This window comes from Prionailurus bengalensis, chromosome C1, assembly GCF_016509475.1.
Source record: "Prionailurus bengalensis isolate Pbe53 chromosome C1, Fcat_Pben_1.1_paternal_pri, whole genome shotgun sequence".
Classification (NCBI taxonomy): Eukaryota; Metazoa; Chordata; class Mammalia; order Carnivora; family Felidae; genus Prionailurus; species Prionailurus bengalensis.
Genome location: NC_057345.1, coordinates 209,234,008 through 209,260,602, shown reverse-complemented (window position 1 = coordinate 209,260,602; position 26,595 = coordinate 209,234,008). Strand labels below are relative to the sequence as shown.

At 40.6% G+C, this 26,595-nt stretch overlaps 1 protein-coding gene across 11 annotated transcripts in view; it reads left to right on the top strand.

Annotated features, from left to right (window-relative positions):
• The window catches only part of DOCK10 (dedicator of cytokinesis 10), a 273,034-nt gene that overhangs the window by 132,832 nt on the left and 113,607 nt on the right, over window positions 1-26,595 (top strand). For all 11 annotated transcript variants that reach the window (XM_043578002.1, XM_043578000.1, XM_043577997.1 and 8 more), the window contains exons 4-7: window positions 16,546-16,628; window positions 24,654-24,726; window positions 25,004-25,126; window positions 25,380-25,514. In XM_043578002.1, the coding sequence (XP_043433937.1) occupies window positions 16,546-16,628; window positions 24,654-24,726; window positions 25,004-25,126; window positions 25,380-25,514 (414 nt within the window). The remainder of the gene's footprint in view (window positions 1-16,545; window positions 16,629-24,653; window positions 24,727-25,003; window positions 25,127-25,379; window positions 25,515-26,595) is intronic.

The following is a 26,595-nucleotide window of genomic DNA, read 5'->3' as shown; positions in this document are numbered from 1 at the left end:
AAATTCTCAAATATCGCTCAGGTTAGACAATTTCATGAATACCACTTGGTTATTCATTCTGGATGAGAATAAAGTTAGGACTCCAGCTCACATTAACATAAAAATTAACTCCAAGTGGATAAAAACTATTTAAATTTTAAAAACAAAAATATTGAAACTACAGGAAAACATTTTAAGTGGAAATTTAGGGGAAACAGATTTAAGCAAATAAAAAATTTTCATTTCTATATGATTAGTGGTACCATAAATGAAGTCAAAAGAAAATATTTAATCAGAGCAATTATTTGCAACTCTTTATATCTTTTGCAACACATGCACACATTCCTGATTTTCAAACTCTTACAAATTAATACGAAGATAATAACACAAGGAAATATAAGCAAAAGACAGGAGCACACAGTTCAAAGAAAGGGGCACAAAAAGTTGCCAGCTTCACTTACAGTCATGAAAATGTAAATTAAAACAAATATGATGTATGATACTTGAATGAAGAAAAATTTTAAGATGAGTAATATTTAGTGACAGTGGGAATATCGGAAATAAACATTATCATACAGTGTTTATAATACTCACATATCTGTAACCTTTGAGATGTAATTCTGTAATTCTTTTTTGTAAAGTTTATTTATTTATTTTGAGAGAGAGAAAGAGCATGAGTGAGGGAGGGGCAGAAAGACAGGAGAGAGAGAGAATCCCAAATAATTCGTCACTGCCAGCACAGAGCCCCATGTGGGGCTCAGACTCAAACCATGAGATCATGACCTGGGCTGAAACCAAGCGTCAAGTAAGCTTACTGACTGAGCCACCCAGGCCCCCAGATGTAATTCTAATGTACCTTTTAAGTAGTGCATATACATATGTAACATGTGTGTTATAAAAAAACACTGGAGCATAAAAGTATAATTACAAGGTTAAGTATTGTTGCACTGACCAAATTGTAATATCAGTTGGTAAGAGTGGGGTTGAATAAATTTTGGCACATCTGCATTTTAAAATAATATGTAACCAATAAAAATTAGATGTATTTATTTTATTTTTAATTTTTTTTAATGTTTTATTTTTGAGAGAGAGAGAGAGCTAGTGAGGGAGGGGCAGAGAGAGAGAGGAAGTCACAGACTCTGAAGCAGGCTCCAGGATCTGAGCTGTCAGCACAGAGCCCGTCACAGGGCTCGAACCCACGAACCGTGAGATCATGACCTGAGCTGAAGTCGGATGCTTAACCGACTGAGTCACCCAGGTTCTCCCAAGCTAATACATTTATATGTACGTAATTTGGGAGCACCTGGGTGGTCCAGTCGGTTAAGCATCCGACTTCAGCTCAGGTTTGATCTCGCGGTTTGTTAGTTCAAGCCCTGCCTCAGGCTCTGTGCTGACAGCTCAGAGCCTGGAGCCTGCTTCGGATTCTGTGTCTCCCTCCCTCTCTGGCCCTCCCCCCCCCTCTCTCTCTCTCTCTCTGTCTCTCAAAAACAAATAAACAATAAATAAATAAACAAATAAACAATAAATAAATAAATAAATATATTAGCTTGGATGCCCATGGTATGTTGTTAAGAGAAAAAAGTAAGTTGCAGAATATATAATATGATATCTTGAAGGTATAAAACCTGTAAGTATATACATAAATATGGCTTATTTATATAAGCTTTAAAAAAGTATGAAAAATGTAGAATAAACTCATAACATTGGTTATGTCACAAGTTTGGGATTGTAAGGGGAAGAGAGGAAATTGGATCTCAGTTTATATGTTCTATATTGTGTTACAAGGGTATTTTTGTGGTGAAAAAATATTTTGTGAAAAAATTAGTGGAAATACATCTTAAAATGCTGTCAGAATTGGAAGCCACCCAAGTGTCTCTTGTAAAATTGTCTCTAAACGTTCAAATCCAACCTTATTCTGAGAGTTGCAAGTCGCCTTAAAGACCATATCAGATTCTTTTTTTATTATTATAATTTGACTTTGGTAATGAAAATGTCATATGGAATGATCAAAATCCCTTATGCATTTCACTTTATGAGTCCAACCACTGGGCTTGTCTGCCTGTCATAGAAGCCAGTTAAGTTCATCTGATACAGTCCATTCGTAATCACTTGTAATAAAACTACTGTGGATTAATAAACATCTCCACGACTTTAGGGACTACTCATGTCATGATCTTTTTACCTCTTTCTGGGTGCATTGGGTATTTGTCTATTTCCAGGTTTCCAGCAGTCTGTTTTAGGCTGTGAAACACTTGCTCTCACATGAATCAGGGATTCTTAGGCCTCTGCTCTGGGTGTCTGCTCCCCGAGGCTTTGAGACCTTGGATTTGGTGGCCAGCCTGCTAATGCCCTTGCCTCTTCCCACCTGCTTGTTTTATTATCTGGTATGCCTTCGGGGTGGGCCCCATGAGCTTAAGTCCTAAATCTCAGGATGATTCAGAAGCCCCACCCCCAATCTCTGGATGCAGCCAAGGTGTCAGGTTTAACCACTTTCCAGGGAGAAGGCAGCCTAAAAAGAAGACGAGTACAACACTGGAGACTTCTAAGGCTATTCTGGGGGTCTTAGATGTCTTTAGTTTTGTCATTGCTCTCCTGAACTTCTGTACCGCGACTTCAAATGGCCAGGTTGACCCCCTTTATTTCTGTAGTTCTCTGAGAATGTCAACTTCGGTGGAGAACAGGTTGGCCACAAAATCTGACTGTGTCTTGTTATTTCCCCTGGGGTGAAATTTCTTCCCGTTAACTTTGTTCCTACCTTTCAACTACTTGCAGCCTGGGGTTATTCCTCCACTTGTAACTTCCACCCGCAGCTTCTCCTTTCTCCTAAGAACTGCTCCAAAGAGAAGTCAAGTACAGTGTCTTTTACCGTAGATCCCAGGTATCTGCCGTACTTTTTGTGTTGCACGTCTCAGGACAGAGCATTTATCTGGGTAACGTAAATGACTCGCTATGTTTTTCTCAACGGCATGGATCTAAAGTAGAGAAAAGAAAAGAGAAGAAAGAAGAGGAAGCCTGGGAAGAAACTTTTTTCTTTTTTTTAACCTGAGAATTTTTCCTGCATCACTAGCTGTGAAAACTGCCATAGCTTGCTTGCTTTTAAGGATATAAATAAAGGGAAGCCTGTACTTATAGGGTAGGAAGAAGAGAAATCCCAGTTACAAGTACCACGTGATGGTGGTAGAACATGAATACCCAAGCCTGGAGACAGCAAATAAAAAGAAAGGGGTCACCAGAAAGCTGGGTTAAGACTGAGAAATGACCTCAGAGAATTCTGCTGGCCAAAAGTCTTGACCACGGTAGGTAATAGCAGCTAACGTTTATTGACTACTTTCTTCGTGCCAGATACACTTCCAAGACGTTTCTTTACTTGCAGTAATTATAAGCAGATGCTACAGCAGCAGCCACCTTGTAATGATGAGGCGACTTTTAGGGAAAGATTAAGCAGGTGTTCGGCGTCATACAGGTGGGAAGAGACAGAGCCAGCATATCCCCACCCTTGCTGTCTCTCTGCAATGGCTTCTGGCCTCTTAACCTTGACAGTAAGTGCCCGGAGGATGCTTTACTAAGGCTGCCCTCTGGAAGGAACACGTCCCTCAGTCTTCTCCCTGACAATCCCGCCCCAGTTTTGTCCGGGTGGCTCTGATGCATACAGTTATTGGCCCGCACTTTGAGAAATATCGGCTGTATTTTCGAAACCAGATTAAGCCAGCACTGAAAGGGATTCCTTGACGTTTTGGAGAAACACGTGTTTCCCTTACCGCCGCTGCTGCATCGGGCGAAGCAGCCTTTGTGGTCCTCCCTTGCACTAGATGCCCTGTGGCTCCCCACGGGGTGGCAAGGACAAATACTGTGGTTGCTAGGCAGCAGGCTGGCACGAAGCTAATTTAAACACATCCAGTTCAATACTAATTTGGAATGATCTCGCACTTTGCTCTGTTTTGACAATTCTCGGCTCCTTTTGAAAGGCAGCGAGCCTTCTTTTCTTTTTTTAATCTTGAATGACTTCATCTGTTTTCATAGGAGTTTCAATAAAATGAACAGTCTGTCCCTCTTCTGGTTTATCGGCTGTTAATCCTCTCCCCTATCTCGTCAATGTAAGGCTAACTGTTCCCCACGCAAGAGTGCAGGCTTATTTCCCCATGCAGCAGAGAACTTCACAAAGTTATGATAAATTAAACATCAAGCCATAGTTGAGCAAAATGCACATCTATGTATATTTTTGAGCCCTACCTCGCTTTACAGCCTAGAAAACAGGTTCCGAATGATTAACTAAGTTGCTCCACTTCACATAGAGCCATAATTAAGCCTCTGGTCTCTCTGACCCTCAGGCTCCGTGCCCTGACCCACTTGGCTCCCTCTGACTGTTTGAGAAATTCCTTTAAACCATGAAATTAATAGCCTGACCTGATGTGGACATTTCCACTGTTCACAAGGGAACATGCCCTTCATTTTGATAAACATTTAACTTTTCTACCTCAGTTTCTTTATCTCTAAACGAGCATATTCATTATTCCAATGCTGTGTTTCTAAAAATAAATACAGCAATGATATGAAAACACTTGGAAAATAACAACTGGGGAGCACTGCCTTTATCTGATTCTCATAAGTGGCTTAAAATCAACATGTATAACTATTTAAAAAATCAAACACTTCCGTGATAGAAAAAAAAAGCACCACCCCCCCTTCCTCCCACTGGGGGTTAGGGGAACCAGTAAAGGGATCTATAAACAGGATGCAGACTTCTTAAGCAAAACTTCCATAGCAAAATTTTTATTTTGATATACACAAAAGAATAATATAAAGCCAGATGCTTAGAACACTAATTAAAGCTAAGCTCTCGGTTTGGTCTCTCAACAAAAAGATGAAAACAAAGAATCGAGAATGGTACAGTGGCCCAACAGAGGATAAGGGTCTAGGGACCACTTGAGTTGAATGGCCAAGAGAGATACCGACAAAGTACTGAGGTATAGCAAGTTACTCTGCCAGCAAAGCCCTCTGCAATTTCTTGAAACCAATCTGCTGCAGGAGTGGAATAATGATGAAATAAGAAGGCATGAATTGGAGAATCCAAGCATCGCTTTGGTCAAGACATAAAACACTCAGGGATTTGAGAGTTATGGAAACATTAAAAGAATAGAAGCAAATATCTATATCTACATCTACTGTTATATATGAATACACACACACACACACACACACACACACGCTGATTGTGTACTATTCTCATCCAGACAGTATTAGGTTATTAGGGCAAGGAAAAGTTTAGATCTTAAACAGGGGTTCTAGACTAGAAATTGTGGAGTTCTCTAGGTAAAAAAAAAAATAATGAAATAGAACCCAGGACTGAACAGGAAATACAAATCAGACTTAACACAGACAATAAATGTAGAAATCTCTAGGCTTTCATAGGAAATCTACCCTAAAAATCAGCAGAACAAATGGTTGAGATCAGAGCAGATGCCAGTTTCACATGGGCAGAGAATGTTCTGCAGACAGCCAGGTCTACAGGACGTCCACGGGACACAAACACACACACATACACACACGCTCAGTCGTTAACTTGCTAATACCCACGGAGACTGTCTTAGAAGGGAATAGGGCATATAATATTTCCCATATTTATTTGACCATGGAGAAATTCTGTCCGTTTTCCCCATGTATCTGGAAACATATCTTTGAGAAATGCTGATATAAATCTGATAGAAGGAGATCATCAGAAACTAGGGGCACAATACAGCTCAAGTAAAACAGAATCTATTAGGTGAACCTTGACATGCATTTCATTAAAGCAGACAGTGATGAAGAGAAAGAATATTAAAGCTCCCAAAGTATGAAATAAATTGTTTCTTTCTTTTCATGGATAAAGCTTTTACCATTAGAATCCAAAATGTCTACCTCTTTTCTGAGTGTAAACCTCTTGCAATGCTGGGCCACAACCCCAAATGTGGTTTCCATGTAGCAAATTACAAGTATACACAAGGTTAATTTCAAAGTTTGTCGTAAATAATACTGCTCATAAAGTTCAGAGAAATGCCATTTTTCAGCCCTTAAATTTCTCGTCTCAACCCCTTACCTAATTACTGGATTATTTTTTTCTCTGGTCCAAGAAGTAAATGTGAACTGGCTTAAAGCTACTGCTTTAGATGTCCACGGAAACTGCTCTCACTTCATTTGGGTGGAGCTAATTACCCTCTGTTTACAAAGGGCTAAATTGTTCACATAGAAAATTCTTCTCCCACTGATTTATGCTGTTACTCTGGATCACATACAAAATGTGATTCAGAGAAGGGTCTTGTCCCGCTGCCTGAAAGATTGGACTGGATTTATTATTCAACAACATTTATCACTTACTAAGTTGTTGATAACCAAATGGATGTAACACAGTCCTTGCCTTCGAGGAACACCAGGGGCACCTGGGTGCCTCCCTCCGTTAGCGTTAAGTGTCTGATTCTTGATTTCCGCTCCGGTCATGATCTCACCATTCATGGGATCGAGCCCTGCATCGGGCTCTGCGCTGACACTGTGCAGCCTGCTCGAGGTTCTCTTTCTTCCTCTCTGACTGCCCCTCACCAGCTCACACGCACGCACGCACACACTTTCTCTCTCTCTTTCTCAAAATAAATAAATGAAAAAAAAAAAAAACTAAAACAATTAAAAAAAAAAAAAAGCTCACCACCAGGCCAAAATTTAAGAGACCACTGGTCAGAATTTTGCAACACAATCTAATACGTAACTCAGGAGTACTACTATAAAATAGAAAAACAAAGTCAGGTTCACCTGTTAGGAAAAAAAAATAGCTAAAGGCAGACAAGAGACTGGATTGATTTGCTTGAGGGGGATGAATAAGACTGAAGGGAAGTTGGACACATAGAAGACTATTTTAATAGGCCAGCTGGGTTAAAGACCTACACTAACATACAGCAGCATGATTATGGTGACAGTAAAGGGCTATGAAAGATGTGACATTGGCAGAAGTTGGTGACTGAAAAGGAGCAAGGGAGAGGAATAGGTTGGGGACTACTCCCACATATCTGGCTTGGGCTCGTAGCTAGATAGTTTTGCCCATAATTTAAATTTTTTTTTTCAACATTTATTTATTTTTGGGACAGAGAGAGACAGAGCATGAACGGGGGAGGGGCAGAGAGAGAGGGAGACACAGAATCGGAAACAAGCTCCAGGCTCCGAGCCATCAGCCCAGAGCCCGACGCGGGGCTCGAACTCACGGACCGCGAGATCGTGACCTGGCTGAAGTCGGACGCTCAACCGACTGCGCCACCCAGGCGCCCCAGTTTTGCCCATAATTTAAATAAGACAGCCAGAAGCAAGTAAAGATTGCTCAAGCAGGGATGGATGAAACAAGGAAGAGAATGCCACTGGCCAACATGTATATCGAGACGAGAGATGCCCAAGAAGGAGTGAGGTAGGTAGGTGTCCACACAGGAGGAAGGGATGGGCAGCTGCTCTGAATTTGAAAGGTGAGGCTTTAAGCCTGGAAGAGGTTACCCAGAAATGCCACAGGGACCTGGCTAGAGCTGGGACGTGAGTCCTTGGGCTACATTCCTGCTTAAGGGGCTGGTAAAGCGGGTCCTGCTTCGGCAGTGGAAATGAAAGAGAGATGCAGAAAACAAGAAGAAACTGATTTCTGAGAATTAAAGAAGAGTCCTTAGCAAGTACAAATCCATGGCATGAAATGCCAAAACAGTGTCACATAAGGAAGAGTCTGCTGGATTTGGGTATTCAGACTCATTGGTAGTTCGTTAACAGGATAGTTTCAGAGACTGAGGACAACCTGAGTACAGCAGGTTAAACCCTGAAAAGGTGTGTTATCTTATCAGACAATTGTACTGTCTTATCAGTACATTGTTGTCTCTTTATCTACAAGGCATTTTGAGAGTAAACCCAATAAAAGGATGGCAACCCTTCCAAGTACTCCATGCTGCTGAAGTTAAAAATAGTTCGGCGAGCTGTTACACTGTATACTAAAATATTGCTGAATTTGTTAAGGACAATTTTGTAAACATAAGAAACAATATGATCAAATGAGCATAATATTGAAAGAGAAGTTTCTTCCTCTTCCTCTTCTTCTCCACCATTTGGGTCCAGAAAGATAGCATTCAGCTAATTCAAGAGAAAATTATAAATCTTCAAGGTAAAAGCCGCATCATGTTGCGAAGTAAAGAACATGGGGCACCTGGGTGGCTCAGTCGGTTAAGCGTCCAACTTCGGCTCAGGTCACGATCTCACTGTCCGTGAGTTCAAGCCCTGTGGGGCTCTGTGCTGACAGCTCAGATCCTGGAGCCTGTTTCAGATTCTGTGTCTCCCTCTCTCTCTGACCCTCCCCCGTTCATGCTCTGTCTCTCCCTGTCTCAAAAATAAATAAAACGTTAAAAAAAATTTTTTTTTAAATAAAAAAAAAAAAGAACATGTTAGACAATTTGGATCCCGGACGTAGCAAAGAAAATTATGGGGCGAGGAGGCTTGGCTGTGACTTAACATGTATTTCATGCTGCCCATTTTTATTAACTAAAAGAAACATATCTAACTAGAATGAAATATATCCTGTCTCCCGAAAATAGGGAATTCCACTTCTCTTTTATGGTTAAAATAATTTCATGTGCTTCGTGTTTAATTTTGAACTACATATTATGTGCACGGATAAAGAAACCATTCTTTTAGTCAAAACGCCTTTGTACTTTGCACAAATTGTGTGACTCTCATATGTGGAATAATGTGCCCTCAAACTTACCCAGAAGTAAGAATAAGTGTTTTTAATAAATGATTTGGGGCTTTGGTGTTTTTTTTTTGAATGTATAAATTAAGTAAAAATGAATGCTATTTTCTGATTCTGAATCGTTGGGCAGCAGATGAATGATTCTCATGCATGCATTAACTTTATACCAGAGCACAACAGTAAGCAAGATTTCCCTCACTTTAGAACCAACTCCTATGATATAACATCAGAGCCACATGCACATTTTAAATTACTGAAAGCTATTGGGGAAAAAAACTTAAAAAAATCTCTCCAGGGTGCCTGGCTGGTTCAGTCGAAAGAGCATGTGATTCGACCTCGGGATCGTGAGTTTGAGCCCCACACTGAGTGTAGAGAGTACTTAAATAAGTAAAACCTAGAAAAAAATTTTTAAATAAAAATAAATAAATGAATCTCTCTAGATTAGAAAAAAACCATTATCCTTTCTGAATAAAATAAGTGTGAATAGAAAAAATTTTGTTTCCGTTTTGGAGACTAAGGCTCTTAATTCACTAATAAGGCTTTGTTGGAGGCTAAGGGACTCCAATTTTGTGTGTACTTTTTAAAAGTAAGCTTGTAAGTTAAGCTATATTTATTTTGCGACTTCAACTAATGGAAAAATCACATCAAAATTTGTTATTGTCCTCTATTGTAACTAATCTTACTTATGTGTGGTAATTTTGTTTCTATCATGGCCAGAAGAAAAATGGATCACCCATTTTATTTTTACACTAAATGTATAACACTAAAGATAATAAACATACAAAAACCAATGGGGGGGGGGCGGTTGCTGGATGGCTCAGTCGGTTAAGCATCCAATTCTTGGTTTCGGTTCAGGTCATGATCTCACGCTTCCTAGGTTGGAGCCCTGCCTTAGGCTCTGCACTGGCAGGGTGGAGCCTGCTTGGGATTCTCTGTCTCCTAGCTCTCTGCCCTCCCTCACTCACATTGTCTGTCTCTCTCAAAATAAGTAAATAAACATAAAAAAAAAAAAAAAAAAAAGGTAATGGGCCGCCTGGGTGGCTCAGTCGGTTGAGCGTCAGACTTCAGCTCAGGTCATGATCTCACACCTCCGTGAGTTCGAGCCCCACATCGGGCTCTGTGCTGATGGCTCAGAGCCTGGCGCCTGTTTTGGATTCTATGTCTCCCCCTCTCGCCCCTGCTCATGCTCTGTCTCTGTCTGTCTCAAATATAAATAAAAACATTAAAAAAATTTTTTTAAATAAAAAAAAACAAGGTAAATTCAAATGCATTTAGTTTTTAGTGCCATTAGGATAAAATCTAATAGAAAACTCAATAGAAAACTCAATCTAATAGAAACTCAAAAATAGTTTTGAGTTTCACATTAACGACCTTGAAGAAATTTATGGTCTAGCCACCAAAATCCCTAGAATAATAGTCTTGCTTCCAAATATGCAAAACTGTTCCAGTTCTAAATTGGCTTCCTCTTCTGCATAATAAAAATCATCCTATGATGTCTGGTGGTAAGTGGATGAAAACACAAAAGGACGAGCCCAAAACCCTGGCATATAAAAAACGTTTAGAAAGAGCCCATTTGAAGTTTGAACCTAAAAATTTCAATGGCATTGAATTACAACCCAGATTTTATGCCTTACATGGGAAGAATGTTTCAATCATAATATAACCAAGGTTTTCAGTACCATCCATTTTTCATGTCTTGACAAATTACTTCTGAGATCCAGCTGGGAAATTTGAATGTATGGTCCTGGGTCAGGCACAGGTGTGATTTACGAAAGTCTAATTTTACAGTTTGCTCAACTACCTTAATACAGCACAGCTTAAAAAAAAAAAAAGCCAAATATTTTGATTCACTTTCAGTTTGGATTACTTGAGGCTGCTCTATCATTCAACGTAATAAAATAGTTGAAAAACGATTCTCATTTATGGTTGGCATTTCACAGGGCATTCTGTTTTACATGGTACATGCACATTTATAGACATGGTAACACTGTCTCATATGAAGCAATAGTTTGAAAGCTCAGACCCAAACTCGATTAAATTAGATGGTACCGTGATTTCTGAAACTGAGTAATATCTGTATTTACGTCGCTTATTTCGTCCAAACATTTGTTTCCTTTACCAAGAGTATAGTACACGTTGTAAAAACTCACTGCGTTCACCTTATTTTGATACTACAAAAAATAATTATTTCATTTGAAAGGAATACATAAATGTAATCCAATTAAACAAAAAACCATTTTCAGTGGCTTTTCCCTGTTTCTCTAAAATGTCAACATGGTGAGTGAACCTGTGTCCTGCAGGGATCACCTCATGTTCTACCTGCCGGCCTGGCTACTAACATCTTCTTTCGCATTGTAGTGTCTCGGTGTGGATGAGAAGTTATCCAGCCATCTTTTCAATACATAATTTGCCTAAATTCACTTAATTTCATGATGCTGCATTTCCAACATTCGTCCGATAGGCATAATTACTTCTAAACTTAATAAAGTCTGGCATGAATGTGAAATTACCACCATCATGTTACAAACACAGAATTCACCCCAGTGGTGACTAAGGGCCACCATGAACGCCTTTTGTGGTTGCATACGTCTTTTTGGCAAGAAACTAGTCCTGTAATTAAATAAACCTCTATGCCCACAAAAAAAAAAAAAAAAAAGAATTTTCATCTGAAAAGCCATTTATTACCTGCTTATTACTCTGTAGCCAGAATCTAATAATCAGCCCTTTTAAGAGAAGGACAGATTACATTGCCAAACCCAAATTGCTATTTGAGGTAAGTAACATAATTTGAATTGATTCTGGTGATTCTCTAAAGAGAAAGGGGGAAAGGAAAAAGATGAAATATTTTCTTTATATTATTTTAGGGTGCCTTGTGCAGTTGCTTAACCTTTTCTAAAGTATTTAGATTCCTAGAACTTTCATAGGGTCATGTTTAGTTATTGCCAAAAGAAAAAGGATATAGGAAATACATTCATTCGCATAAATATTGAATGCCCACTGTAAATGGGGTTTACATGCTGCAGTTGATATATGCCCTTTCAGCTAGAGAGTAATGTCGATTTTCAGAGCCCACTGTGTGAAGTCAGGACCCACCCGATGCTTCCAGTCCACGGGCAGACAGGACAAGGACCACATTGTCACTCCAGTAGAATGGTGGATTTGAGGGCCCCGACAGAGCTTCTGAGTCAGCGGATCTCATGTGGGACCCAGGAATCTGCATTTTAATTAACAATCCCTAGTAACTAACAGACACGATGCCGTTTAGGAAGCACTGTCCTAGTAGTCTAAAAGCCTTGGAGCGTGTTGACCTTGCTCAGCTTTTTTTGTGTCTAAACAACAGCAGAGATAGCAAACATAAAAGCTGAACGAGCAGAGATAGTAAATTAATAAAATGTGAATTGGGGCATTGCTGTTTGGAAAAATTAGCCAACTCGGCAGATTTTTGCTGGATTTTGCGGTCTTCACCTTTGAAGTAGCTGGTGGCAGCTTCCACTGTAAAGAGGATAGGAGTCGGTATTTTGAAAGCAGTGCTGTGGGCTAGGTAGTTAGTAAGGAGAAAATGGAACCGGTGCCTTACTGTGACAGGCACGGATGGGACCTGTGACTTTGAGTTTGCGACAGGTCATTTCAGCTTGGTGTTCAGACAAAGAGGAGTTGTAGTCATAATTAAAATAGTTCTTAATGAGAGGGACTCTGTGGGCTGGAACAAAGAATAGAGAATAATTTTCTATGCGTAACATTTCCCAAATGCCATTACTCTGTAGGAGAAACATTTATGTGTTTGTAAAATGCACTAGCTTTCATAGAGTCCAAGAGATCACAGATCTAGCTGGATTTTTTTTTAATTTTTTTTTCAACGTTTTTTATTTATTTTTGGGACAGAGAGAGACAGAGCATGAACGGGGGAGGGGCAGAGAGAGAGGGAGACACAGAATCGGAAACAGGCTCCAGGCTCCGAGCCATCAGCCCAGAGCCTGACGCGGGGCTCGAACTCACGGACCGCGAGATCGTGACCTGGCTGAAGTCAGACGCTTAACCGACTGTGCCACCCAGGCGCCCCTGGATCTAGCTGGATTTTTAAGGGTCAACTACTCCACCCCAATCCTCAGCTACCCACCTCCACCAGATATGTGAAACATACTAAATAAATTCAGAAGGAATTGGATTAAAGCAAACCTCTCTGATAGAGCTAAAAATCTCTCCAAAACACTGTGCTTTCATAAATCAAGAAAAACTGGTTGTTGTTATCAACTATTGTGAATGTGAATTATACATTGAATCAAACATGTTGGGAAAACTTACCTTTTTAATGTTTATTAATTTTTGAGAGAGAGAGAGAGAGAGAGAGAGTGTTTGTGTGTATTCCTCCCATCCCCTCCCCTCCCCCCCCCCCACCGCCCCTGAGCAGGAAAGGGACAGAGAGAAAGGAGACAGAAGATCCGGAGGGGCAACGAGCCTAATGCAGGCTTATGACCTGATCCGAAGTTGGGTGCTCAACGAGTTGAGCCACCCAGGTGCCCCCAAAACTGATGATTTTTAAAGCAAGTGTTTATTAAGCACTCACCCTTTGTTAGGTGTTTTATAGGAAGTACCTTATTAGATCCTGTTGAAGTTAGTAGTATTTAGACAGATAGAGACATTTAGAGTTAATTAAGTTACTTCATTGAAATCCCACAGCTAACACCAAAATTCAAAACCAGGTCTGTCTGATTCCCAGACACCATACAGACATTTGGAATGATGGTCCAGATGTGCTTAAAAGAAAAAAAAAAAAAGTCTACAATCATCAAACAACTCATAAATTAGCTGAAGGGACTTTTAGAGTTAGACAAATCCAGTTTGAAGTCCTACTTCTATGGCAAAGATCTGAGCCTCTCCTTGCCATTGTGATTTATAAAAATGGAACAATAAAATCTCATCGAGTGCTTGTTAAAATCATATGTAAAGCACCTTGTAGTGCGGTATCTGACAGGCACTTGCCACTCCAAAGCAAAAAAGAGGTAGTTCTTTGCTAGACTATACTAATATGAGAAAGCATTACACTCATTCTGTGAAATTCAGGATATACATATCTCAGATTCGGTAAAGCCTTTGGCATATTTTGAGTATCACGTGAAATATGCATGAAGTATACGTGCTTATCATGTCTAAACATAGATACTATCCCTAGCAAGAAAGGGTAGTGAGTCAATCAGTGCATCTTTGTGCCATTTAAACTTCCAGAGTAGGGGGAGTAGACAGAGATATTATGGGACAGAAACTTCTAATCCAATCTAATATCCTGGTTATTCACTAACTAAATCTGAGATCCTAATCAGTGAAATGGTTTGACCAAAAACATGTGGGAAATCAGTAATAATGGGTTCGTTCCAGAACAAGAATAAAACAGTGTAGCTCCTGGTTCAGTGCTGTTCCCTCTATTTGCCTTTTTCTTGTAACAAATATGTATTGGTTTGGCGATTTTTTTTGCCAAGAATCTTTAAAATACTTTGAGTATTCTGTCCTAAGAAAATAATCCAAACTGGGTCAGACTAGGGGGAGAAATACTCTGAACACATTCATGGTTTTTTTAACTTCTCATTTTTCATAAAAGACTTATTTTTATTAAAATACTCATTTTGGGGGGCACCTGGGTGCTCAGTCAGTTAAGCGTCTGACTCTTGATTTCGGTTCAGGTCATGATCTTGCAGTTCATAAGATCCAGCCCTGCATCAGGCTCTGTGGTGACAGTGTGGAGCCTGCTTGGGACTCTCTCTCTCTCTCTCTCTCTCTCTCTCTCTCTCTCTCTCTCAAATATAAATAAATATTTTTTTAAAAAAGTGAAGATGGAACTTTTCATCCAAGGAGCACAGTAGGGCTTGGTTCTCTTCTTATTTCCAGAAACATGGGATTTGCAGAATTGGTTTGGGAATTTCATTTTAGGAAAATATTCATTTTCGTTGCAGTTTAGTTAAATATTCAGTGTGGTCCCCGTTCCTCTTCTCCATCCACAGCCCACCCCGCTCTCCTGAATTCCCTTTGCCTTTATCCATGTTCATTTGGTTGCTGGTTTTCTCCACTACTGGTTTTCTCCAGCTGGTTTTCTCTAGTTGCTGGTTTTCTCCACTGTTCTCTGCCAACATCCTCCTCCTCCCATCTTGGTCCCAGGCTCACGTGCTTTTCAGCCTCAGTCCCCAGCTTGTGTGTGGGTGCTGTCCTGAACAAATAGAGTCATGGTGCCAAGAAAGTTCAAGGTTAGAGAAATCCAGAGCAGCCGAGGGTACCCAACCACTCTCCCTTCTCCCTGCCTTTCCCTGCACTTTTTTTTTTTTAATTTTAATGTCAATTTTTTATTTTTGAGAGGTGGGGAGAGGCAGAGACAGGGGAAGACAGAGAATCCGAAGCAGGCTCCAGGCTCTGAGCTGTTAGCACAGAGCCCAACATGGGTCTTGAACCCATGAACCGTGAGCCAACATCAGATGCTTAACCAACTGAGCCACGCAGGGGACCCCTGCATCTTGAGCCAGGTGCCCGCACCCAGGGCTCCCCACCAACCTTTCTGGAGTGCCCTTGGGCCATTCCCTCCCACGTTCTGTTCACTTTCTCTTCTGCAAAGACAGTGGCAGCGTTTCCTTTGCTCCTGGCGCTTCCACACCCCAAGTGACTCTTCTCCCACTGCTTTCCTTGCCTGTCTCCTTCCCGGTTCCAGACAGCCACAGGTCGTTATTTCTCACCTTGTGGGAAGCTCATTGATCCTCGTTTTCTTCACCGTAGAGGACGAGATCTTATAATCCTCATGCCAGATGCTTTATCCCCAGGGTCCTGTAATTTTAAGATCAAAAGGAATCTGAGGAGCGCCTGGGTGGCTCAGTTAGTGAAGCGACCGACTTCAGCTCAGGTCATGATCTTGCGGTTCCTGAGTTCAAGCCCCGCATCAGGCTCTCTGCTGTTAGCACCACGGAACCCCTTCAGACCCTCTGTCCCCCTGGTTCTTTGCCTGTCCCCTGCTTATTCTCTCTCTCTCTTTCTCTCTCTTGAAAATAGATAAGAAAGAAAGAAAGGAAGAAAGAAAGAAAGAAAGAAAGAAAGAAAGAAAGAAAGAAAGAAAGAAATCTTAAGAGCCACCTAGTGAAATCCCCATTACCACTGTGTGGTCTACCACTGCCAGGTCCATGGTTGGCATTTGGGAAATATTTGCCATCAATCAGCATTGCAAGATCAGCCATTATGTACTACTGTAAGATAGTTATACTCTTAACTTTGTTTTTCAAAAAGTCGCTTGTCATGTTTTATTCCTACCTATCTATAAAAATCAGTGAGTAATCATGGAGAAGGCTAACCCTTAGAAGGCATTGAGGTAAAACTGAAAAACTGATTTCAAATTGACAGTCCAGCTGACATAGAGGGGAAGAGATAAGTTACTGATGCGAGGACAAGAAGAAATGGGCTAAAGTTACAATGAAAAGATTACACAGAAATAATATCTTCTACCAGTAAGAGCTGTCAAATAATGGAAAGTTGCTAAGGAAAACTAAAACGTGACTGTACTTGAGGTTAGTAATGAATATGGTATGATTCATGGGCTGATTAAATTAGACTTTCCTTGATGGCGTAAAATAGAATAAATATGTTAAATGGTTCCTCCTCCAAGAGTCTGGGAAAGGTTAGATTTCCATTTCACTAGAAAATATGAAATGATTATCATCACCCAGCCCCTTCTCTACCTTAAAATCACTAATATAGCTCCCTGTTAACACTACCCCAGAGATGACATGAAGTGTATTCGCTGTGCTTTTTGCCAGGACAGCTAATTTTTTTTAATGATAATTTTTAATTGTCATTTTTTTTTCTTTTAGGCTTGTAAATTTTATAGCTCCCAATGGTATGTGGTAAACTACAAATATGAACAATATTCTGGAGATTTCCGACAGTTACCCCGGTAAGAACCTGTCATATGTAAATGGGTTTTTCCATGTATAAAATACGTTCTCAGTTTAAGTTCTACAGTTGTTCATGAATACATGCACATTAACTAGTGTCAAGGTCTATTTTACAAAATTTAAAAATAGGAGTCATGATACAGCATTTTGGTCAACAATGTACATTTTGTTGTATATGAACAGAGTTGATTGTAAGATACAAATGTATTCTTATTTAATTTTCTAACAAAGTCTTTTTTTTCAATATATATTTATTTTGGGGAGAGTACAAGTTGGAGAGGGGCAGAGAGAGAGGGACAGAGAATCCGAAGCGGGCTCTGCCATGACAGCAGCAAGCCCGATGTGGGGCTTGAACTCACAAACCACGATGTCATGACCTGAGCCGAAGTCGGATGCTCAACAAACTGAACCACCCAGGTGTCCCTGAACAAATTCTTGAAGTGTTACTCTATCACTCTTTTGTGAGCTGTTATTTCAATAGAGCAGATACAACAGGACTGGAAAAGAACAGTGTGGACCAAAACATGTTTCTGAGGATATTCTGTATTTAGCATTCAGATTTGCCACTGGCTTCATGTATTTCCATGCTGGGATACCAAGAGTCATGAAAGTAGACAACCTCTGCAGAAATGTTACATGTCTAAGAACAGCAAAAAGGGAAAAATTAACAGCTTTTTTTTTCTTCTGGACTAAGTAAAGTCTTTGGGAGAAGGTGTCTTTGTTCTGTACCTGTTCAAACGTCACCTTCACAGACAAGCTTGCCTGACCTACTACCTGAACTAAAGTAGTCATTTATTCAGTGTCTGTGTCCCCCACTAAAGCAAAAATCCCCAAAGGGCAGGGACTTTTCCTTGCAGAATCCCCTACAAGGGAGGAGGATGCCTGGCCTCTGGTAAGTGTGTAATAATGACTTATTGAATAAGTAAAGTAAGTGAATGGCAAATTTTGAAAGACAGCATTCCTTTAAAAAAGAAAGAAAAGAAATATAATATTCATGGAAGGGATTGGAGTTGCTCGAATTCAAAGAACTGCAATGAATTGGAAGCTCCTAACACATTGGTTCATCTAACTAAAATAATGCAAATAATCCAGAAAAACACAACAATCAATAGCGAAGTTATTAACACTTCCCTCAAGTGAAGGCATCGAGAAGGTACTTGTTGCGTCTAAGTTTTTACTGGGCATGTGTTTTTTTTTTTTTTATGTTTATTTTTGAGAGAGAGAGAGAGACAGTGTGTGAGTGGGGTAGGGGCAGAGAGAGGGAGACACAGAATCTGAAGCAGGCTCCAGGCTCTGAGCCGTCAGCACAGAGCCTGACATGGGGCTCCAACTCATGACCCACAAGATCATGACCTGAGCCAAAGTCAGACACTCAACTGACTGAGCAGCCCAGGCACCCCTATGTGGACACGTGGTTTAGATTTGGGCACTATTTGCACAAATTTCCCATGCCCCCAGCAGCAGCTGTTCCAGGGTTGGATACTTGGATGGGCTGCTCTCTACCCACAAATGCAGAATTTGAAGGAGCTGCAGAATAGTTCAGAGAAGGTAGCGTCTGAGCTCAGACCTGAAGGCACAGTAGCTGCCAGCACTGTGGTCTTGGGAAAGGATTCCCAGAGGAAACAGCAAGGGCAGGGGCCCTGACCTTGGAACCAGCATGGTCTCTTGAGCAGAATGGGGAGGCTGGAACTGAGGTGGAAAGGTTATAGTGAAGTGAAACCATGGAACGAGGCAAGGGACCTGGCGGGCCCTGGAAGAGAGAGCTTGGATTCATTCCCACTGCAACAGAAGTCTGTGGAAATTTTAGCCTAGAGTGTGATGTGATCCAGTTTAATTCTTTAAAAGATCATTTGGTGTACTCTAAGGAGAATGGCATTGTAGCAGTGAGTATACAGGAAAAAAAAAAAGAAAGATGTGAATGGGAAGGAGGCTATTCTATTTCTTTATTTCTTTAAGTTTTTATTTATTTTGAGAGAGAGAGATAGAGAGCCAGGGAGGGGCAGAGAGGGAAGAAGAGAGAATCCCAAGCAAGCTCCACGTTATCAGCACAGAGCCCATTTCGGGGCTCGGTCTCACAAACAACGAGATCATGACCTGAGCTGAAATCAAGAGTTGGACACGTAACCGACTGAGCCACCCAGGCACCCAGTATTTTTCAGTTGCATTACTGTAAAGAACAAAACGATGTTCCTCCAAAGCAGCAAACCTTTTTGCAAACAGCCAACATTAACTTTTACCAAATCTCTGGACATCCCCTTAAATTCAGGTCACTCCTGATATAACCTCCCGTATGGACTTTCGTGCTAAGAAGGTCTACCATACCCCCGGCTTTCGTGAGTAATTACTATGTATATTCAGAGTGTCTGGGCCTTAGTCACACACGTTTTGTAGGCACAATTGAAAAGAAAAGTATTTTTTACCATCGAGACTTCCTCTTTCTGAAAACTGTTCTGAGAAGTGGTCACGACTTGGAAACTGCGTCCAAGCGGTTGGAAGATCTCATGAAGTGAGAGATTGTAGAAAGTAGCATTTAGCTGCCCTTCCAAGTACGTGCCTTCCCACTGACTTCAGGTCTGTTGGAATCTTTAGCAGCTTGATCCCCAAACATCTTTTCTTTACCTTCATGATGCCATCAAGAAAAAAAATATATGAGAGATTTTGCCTTCACAGTATTCGTTCTCCATTAAAACAACAGAGGAACCACCTCGAACAAAAGCGAGGTCTGGATATTATGGAGCATGAGAAGAACCTCATGAGAAGTAGACAAAAGTAACGAAAATATTGTTGAGAATTTCCCTTAATTAACTAAAGGAAGTAGAAGTTGATACCACGAAGGGGAAGAATACTCCTGCCACAGAGTCAGAGATTTCAATGAACTCTGTGAAAATCAGAAGTTCTAGAATGTAATCTTCACACATCCCCTGAAATGATGAAGACTGTAAGACTGAATGAAAAAAATCTTTTTTTAAGTGATTTTACGAAGTGAAGCACTCCCCATTAAAGACTACGCACATATTTAGGTCAGTAGTAGAAACAGATCATTTAGTTGGCCTTCAGAGGCTATTAGAAGTAAATCATGTCCGTGCCTCCTGGATTAGAAGAATTCTCCAATGCCCGCTACCAATTTAAACTGATTATTTCTTCTTATGGGTTGCTGAGGCTACAAAATGAAACCTTGCAATTGTGGAAGAGTAAAAAACGAAGTGTGTTTATTCACCTAATTTTTATTCTTTAAATTTGAAATTGTGTTATTGTGTTTTTAAGAACCTCGCTTTTTTTTTTTTTGAGTATATGTTCATAGACGGATAGTGGAGAGAACATTATTTCAGGCTAGAATGTAAAATGTAAGCCTTCATACATAAAATGCAGCGCTGAATTTGTGATTCACGAGAGACAAGAATGACAAAAACTACATGATGCCAAAGGAGCCAAGTCTATACCGTGGGGAAAGGACAGTCTCTTCAATAAATAGTGTTGGGAAAACTGGACAGACATGTACAAAAGAATGGAAATGGACCATTTCTTACACTGGACACAAAAATTAATTCAAAGTGGATTAAAGACTTGAATGTGAGACCTGGAACCATAAAACTCCTAGAAGAAAACTAGATGGTGACCTCCGGGACATCAGTCTTGGCAATGAGTTTTTGGATCCAACTGCATTCCAAGTAAAAATAAACAGGTGGCCTTGCATCAAACTCAAAAGCTTCAGCACGGCGAAGGAAACCGTCAACATAATGAAAAAGCAACCTTCAGAATGGGAGGAAATATTTGCAAATCATATATCTGATGACTAATATCCAAAATATACAAAAAACTCATACAACTCAATAACAAAAAATATAACAATCCAGCTAAAAAGTGGGCAAAGGATCTGAATAAACATTTTTCCAAGGAAAGCAGACAGTGGCCAACCGGTACCTGGAAAGGTGCTCAACAACACTAGTCATCAGGAAAATACAAATCAAAACCACAAGGAGATTCCACCTCCCACCTATTAGAATGGTTAGTATCAAAAGGACAAGAAATAACAAGTGTTAATGAGGATGTTGAAAAAGGGGAACCCTCATGCACTATTGGGGGGAATGTAAACTGGTGCAGCCACTATGCAAAACTGTATGGGGATCCCTCAAAAAATTAAAAACAGAACTCCCATATGACCTAGCAACTCCACTTCTGGGTATTTATCCAAAGAAAACAAAAACATTAATGCAAAAAGATACATGCATCCTATGTTCAGTGCAGCATTGTTTATAATAGCCAAGACATGGAGACAACTTAAATGTCTGTTGATGCATGAATGGATAAAGAAAACATGAGATATCTATCTATCTATCTATCTATCTATCTATCTATCTTGATATATTTGAAGAACATGGCCACTATTGTGATCCACTATTACCAAGAACAAATGCCTATAAAATTAGTCTTTTGTAAGAAAGAGAAGAAAGGGTAAGTCATACTGGCAGTAGAGGACAGAATAAGAAGTTCAGAAACAGAATTGTACCAAGGTCACAGGGAGACTAATAGGAAATAATTAGCATAGAGCATAGGATGACCCCTGAGCCAGATGTTGACCTTCCATGTTCAAGTTTATCAGTGCTGCCTCTTCCTTAGTTTTCCCTACGAATGCTTTTATCTTTCACTTAGGATGTTTCTTTAATACTCCCTTTACTGCCCTGCTATCATTTTAAGAATCCTGGAACACTCATGTTCCCTTCTGTGCAGACAAAACGCTTGGAGTAATTGCTCTGAAGTCAGCCATTTGAACCTGCCCCTGAATTTCAGGCAATGTGTTGCCTTGCTGGAGGAGGGAAGAGAGGGAAGGGTTGTGTTTAGGGGCTTTATTTTGCCAACCAAATGAAAAGGTGAAAGTGATTGCTTTTTGTTTAGGATTGTCAGGATGTTGTTAGGCTCTTTTGGAGAAAAGGGATATTTTGGGTAGGATAGGAAACATTTCCCAGTGGTCCTAAAGTAACACTGTCACCTGCGACTGGCTCCGCCTTCACATAAGTTGACCATAACCAAAAGAGGCAGAACAAGTTAACACTGGGGGCAACTGACACAGATAAGCTCGAGTATCCCTAAGGCTCTGTGAGAAAGAGAATGGAGTACAGATACACCACGGTCCTTTGGAAGAGAATAATGGCTCCAGTCTTACTTAATGTTCTTATTAAAGATGGTTTGATTAACTTACCCTACATACAGCAAGTAGCATTTTAGAAAATAGGACTTCTAGTCCAACTTCTTCCACTGTGTGTTTATGTAACTGTTACGGACTTCGTTTTCTTCTCAGTACAACACCCAAATTACACTGGACTGTGAAGTTCTAGTATTTGTACACAAACGTCTGATTACACACATATATAATTCACTAAAAAGCTATATGCTGCATAGTACATATTTAAACTTAAGTACAGAAGTTCTGCTATCTTGGTATAGAGTTTTCAACTTCTTTGAACTTACAAATAAGTCTTGGGTGAACAAGGCTGCATTATGTATGTATTAATATATTTCTGGAATTTGGAATAATGCATACCCACTCGAATAATTTCATATACATCAGTGGACAAATACTTATTCTGTTCTTACCATGTGCCAGAACCTGTGGGGGAGATAAATTTAAAATACACATCTCCTACCACCCTTCTTTCAAGCCTCTGGCTTTTAAATAAGCCTGTTACCATTTACAACTACTTACCTATGGGTCTTGGGATTTCATATCAAGGCTATACAACTGAACAAAAATGGACAAATAAATTGGGACTGGGGCTGAAGGGAGACCCCAGATACCATCCTTAATATGCAATATCAACTACTGTGTACCCCAGAATAGCTTTATTTTTCTTAGCTATTGGTTTTGGTAGCAAGTAACATATAATCTGAATTTATAAAATAAATTCACAATACTAAGATCATTTTTCAAAACCTCTTTTAGCACACTGGAGGTGCGTCTTAGGACGTTGGCCACCAAAAATATGTGTTTTAGCGTCCCCAAGATGTCTTCCAAAAACAGTTTTAAATTATACCATGCTGTCTTATTTTGCTTCTCTGATCTCCTTGTTCACCTTGCCTATCACTGATGCAATCAGCAAATGCATATTGAGCATCCCTACAGTAGAAAAAGACAAAGCTTGGGGACGCTGTAGATGGGACTTCATTGGAGTCTCTGGCTTTAAGAAACATGTAATCTTGGGGCACCTGGGTGGCTCAGTTGGTTAAGCATCCAACTTCAGCTCAGGTCATGATCTCAGAGTTCATGAGTGTGAGCCCTGCATTGGGCTCTCTGCTGACAGCACAGAGCCTGCTTCAGATCCTCTGTCTCCGTCTCTCTTTACCCCTCCCCTGCTGATTCTCTCTCTTTCAAAATAAATAAATAATTAAATAAATAAATAAAACAAAAAAAAATGTGATCTGGTGGAGGGAATTAACAGATTCAGGTAAGCATCCTAATAGACATGTACCCAGCATCTACATGGAGAGAGTCCTAATTTTTAGATTCCAGGGTGTCTTCACGGAAACAACTTTGGGGGTGTGAACTCTTTTTAGACTGCAGTAGAATATTATCTGGCCTTGTATAAGAATGAAATCCTAATACTGGCCACGACCCAAATGAACCTTGAGGGCATTTTACAATAAGTGAAATCAGCCAGACACACAATGAAACATAAGATGAGGTGCCCAGAATAGCCAAATACAGAGAGGCAGAAAGTAGAACAGTGGTTACCAGGGGTGGGGGAAGGGAAAGATCTGGAACTGTTGTGTAATGGGTACAGCATCATTTTGGGAACGAGACGGACTTTTGTGATGGTTGCACAACAACGTGAACGTACTTTGTGCCACTGATCTGTACACGTAAAAATGGTTAAAATCGTAATTTTTCTGTTATGTATATTTTATCACAATTGAAAAAAAAATCTATTATCGGTTATAGAGAATGTGACTCTGATCTCAGGCTTTTCCATTTTATTAGTGAGGTCAGTGTTCTGTCTGTGCCCCTACCTGCCCTGCTGTGAACCAGGAATGGGCATTTTCATGTCTTTCAGAGGAAAGGTAAAGAGTATTTTGAACCCACTTGAATCCACCGAATCCCTATGTGAATGCAGTCTGGTAATTTTATGCATACTGAAGTATAAAGAGGTCTTGGCCATGCCCTTCCTATCTGCAATACCATCAACATAGGAAAAGATTTGTAACGGGAATAACTCAAAGAGCACCCCTGGACTTTTTTTCTCAATAGTCAGATTCCCAGGTTGCTTCTACACAACATAAATCACCTTAAAGAAAATGAATATTCCAGGCCAACTCTACACGTAGGATTCTCTCACTAAGTATCAAGGAATGTCCGAACCTCAGACGCTGTTGACCACTCTCCAGCCAGCCATGACTTGTGAAATAGAATCAAGCCAAAGGAAGTTTACCTTTCTCCTGTTTTGCCATTGATAGTATCAGGTGCACACGCTGACTCTTCCGGGCTGGTCAGCATTTCAGGACTACCATGGAAAGGCACAAAGCGAGCACCCTTCGGCTTAATCAAGTTGGGGCAGACTTCAGGGGAGGCCACTGTTAGGGGAACAGCGCAACCTAGTGGCCAGAGCACGGGCTGGTTCTCGGGAACATGGTTTTTCCAATGGCCATCCGGTACCCTTAAGACACGCCATGTAATGGTGAAATGGAAATGAGAACAGCACTTCTTCATATTCCACTGCAGAAGGTAGAGGAAGAAGCATACAAACCACCAGAGCTTTAAAATTGTCCTGCTTGCCTTCATCTCATTCAAGAAGACATGTGTAAATCTGTATAAATAGCAACTCCACGGTTTAAAACAGAGATTTATTTACCGGAGATAAAAGGTAATGCTGTAGCAGAAAGTTAATGCTTCCAAAGGAAACCGGGCCCTCACAAGATTGCATTATTTTTTCGAAAAACACAACGGTTGTTACCTAGGGGAACAGCGGAAAATGAAAGTCAGGTCTCAAATGACAAATCGGAAACTCTTTTTTTTTTTTTTTCTTTACTCTCAGAGCAGAATACAAACCAGAGAAACTTCCTTCACATTCCTTTGAGGTGGACCATGAAGACGCTGATAAGGATGAAGTAAGTAAATTACTGAAAGCTAAGTGTTTAAATCAGGAGGACAATTAGTTCCTGTCTTCCACTAGAGTATTCCACATTCTGACCAATTTTACAAGGAAGCTGCCATAGCTATTTGTGGAAGGGCTTTGAGTCCAAATGAGTCACGTTTGCTTTGAAATGGAGCATGATTGTTTAAGACGCGTCGAAGAGAGAAAAAGGAGGCTCATTTGTAAGTGCAGCGTCTAAGATGTGGGATTCACAAAAGGTTGCAGTCATGCCCTTGATTCCTCTTCCACAGGATACCACCTCCCACTCATCTTCTAAGGGCGGTGGGGGAGCTGGAGGAACCGGAGTTTTCAAGTCTGGCTGGCTCTACAAGGGGAATTTCAATAGCACCGTGAACAATACCGTTACTGTTCGGGTAAGGAGACATCAAGGCTCATCTTTGTTTCTGCCAGTTCTCTGGACACCCCCTCCTTTGGTCACAGCACAGAGGAGTGTCATTTGCATCGAGTTTATGTTTCGGGTCATATTTTATTTATGAGGAAGGAGGACACTGTTCCCTAGGACAGTGCCCAAGAATGTAGCGCGCCCGAAGGAATTTCGGCATTTCTAATTTCTGTAATGGCACACTGCATTTTGAACTACCTGTCTATTTCTTCCCCTTTCTTTAGTCATTCAAAAAGCGCTACTTCCAGCTGACTCAGTTGCCAGATAACTCCTACATCATGAATTTTTACAAAGATGAAAAGATATCCAAAGAGCCCAAAGGCTGCATCTTTTTGGATTCCTGTACAGGTGTGGTGCAGGTGAGTAGATATCGAGTTTTGTTTTCCCCTCTTGGATTTGTTGTTGTTGTTGTTGTTAATTTTTTTTTTATTTATTTTGAGAGAGAGAGAAAATGGGGCGGGGGAGAGGCAGAGAGAGAGAGGGAGAGAGAGAATCCCAAGCAGGCTTCGTGGTGTCCGCACAGAGCCCGATGCAGGGCTCTGTTCTGCTCGGGGCTTGATCTCACGAGCCACAAGATCATGACCTAAGCCGAAATCAAGAGTTGGACCCTTAACTGACTGAGCCATCTAGGAGCCCCTCCCCTTTTGGGCTTTTTAATCAAAGAGTGTGTTCATCCAGTCATCATCCATTCAAGTGTTTATGGAGTATCTGATATGAGTCAAGAACTGTTCTCGACTTTAGAGATCCGCTGGAAAACAACACAACCTGAGTTTTTGCTTTCACAAAACTCACTTTCAACAAAGGAAAAATAATAGAAAATACACAAAGAAAAAAAATCAACAGAATGGAATCGGTGGGTGAAATCTGGAGTGAAGAAAAGAAATGGGGCTGTGGAAGGCAGAGAGACAAATGGTGAGGTTGGAAAGGAGTACCAGTGCTCCAGAAGTGAGAAAAAAACCATCTTCATAGAGAAATTATTTGTTCTGAAAACTAAAGAATGAGCAGGGGCAGCAAGTGCAAAGGGCCTGAGGCAAGAGCAAGTCTGGTATATTCAAGGAGAAGAAGAAAATGACCACCCGTGTGGCTGCAGCATACAACGCCACTGAGCTAAAGAATTCAATAATATATAAACCATATAGCTCCCTATGCTTCATAAATCCTATCTTTATTATTGGGTAATAATGAGGTAGTACATTGGCAGTGCACATATAATCTTCTTCCTTCTAGGGGCTCCTGGGTGGCGCAGTCGGTTAAGCGTCCGACTTCAGCCAGGTCACGATCTCACGGTCCGTGAGTTCGAGCCCCACGTCAGGCTCTGGGCTGATGGCTCAGAGCCTGGAGCCTGTTTCCGATTCTGTGTCTCCCTCTCTCTCTGCCCCTCCCCCGTTCATGCTCTGTCTCTCTCTGTCCCAAAAATAAATAAACGTTGAAAAAAAAATT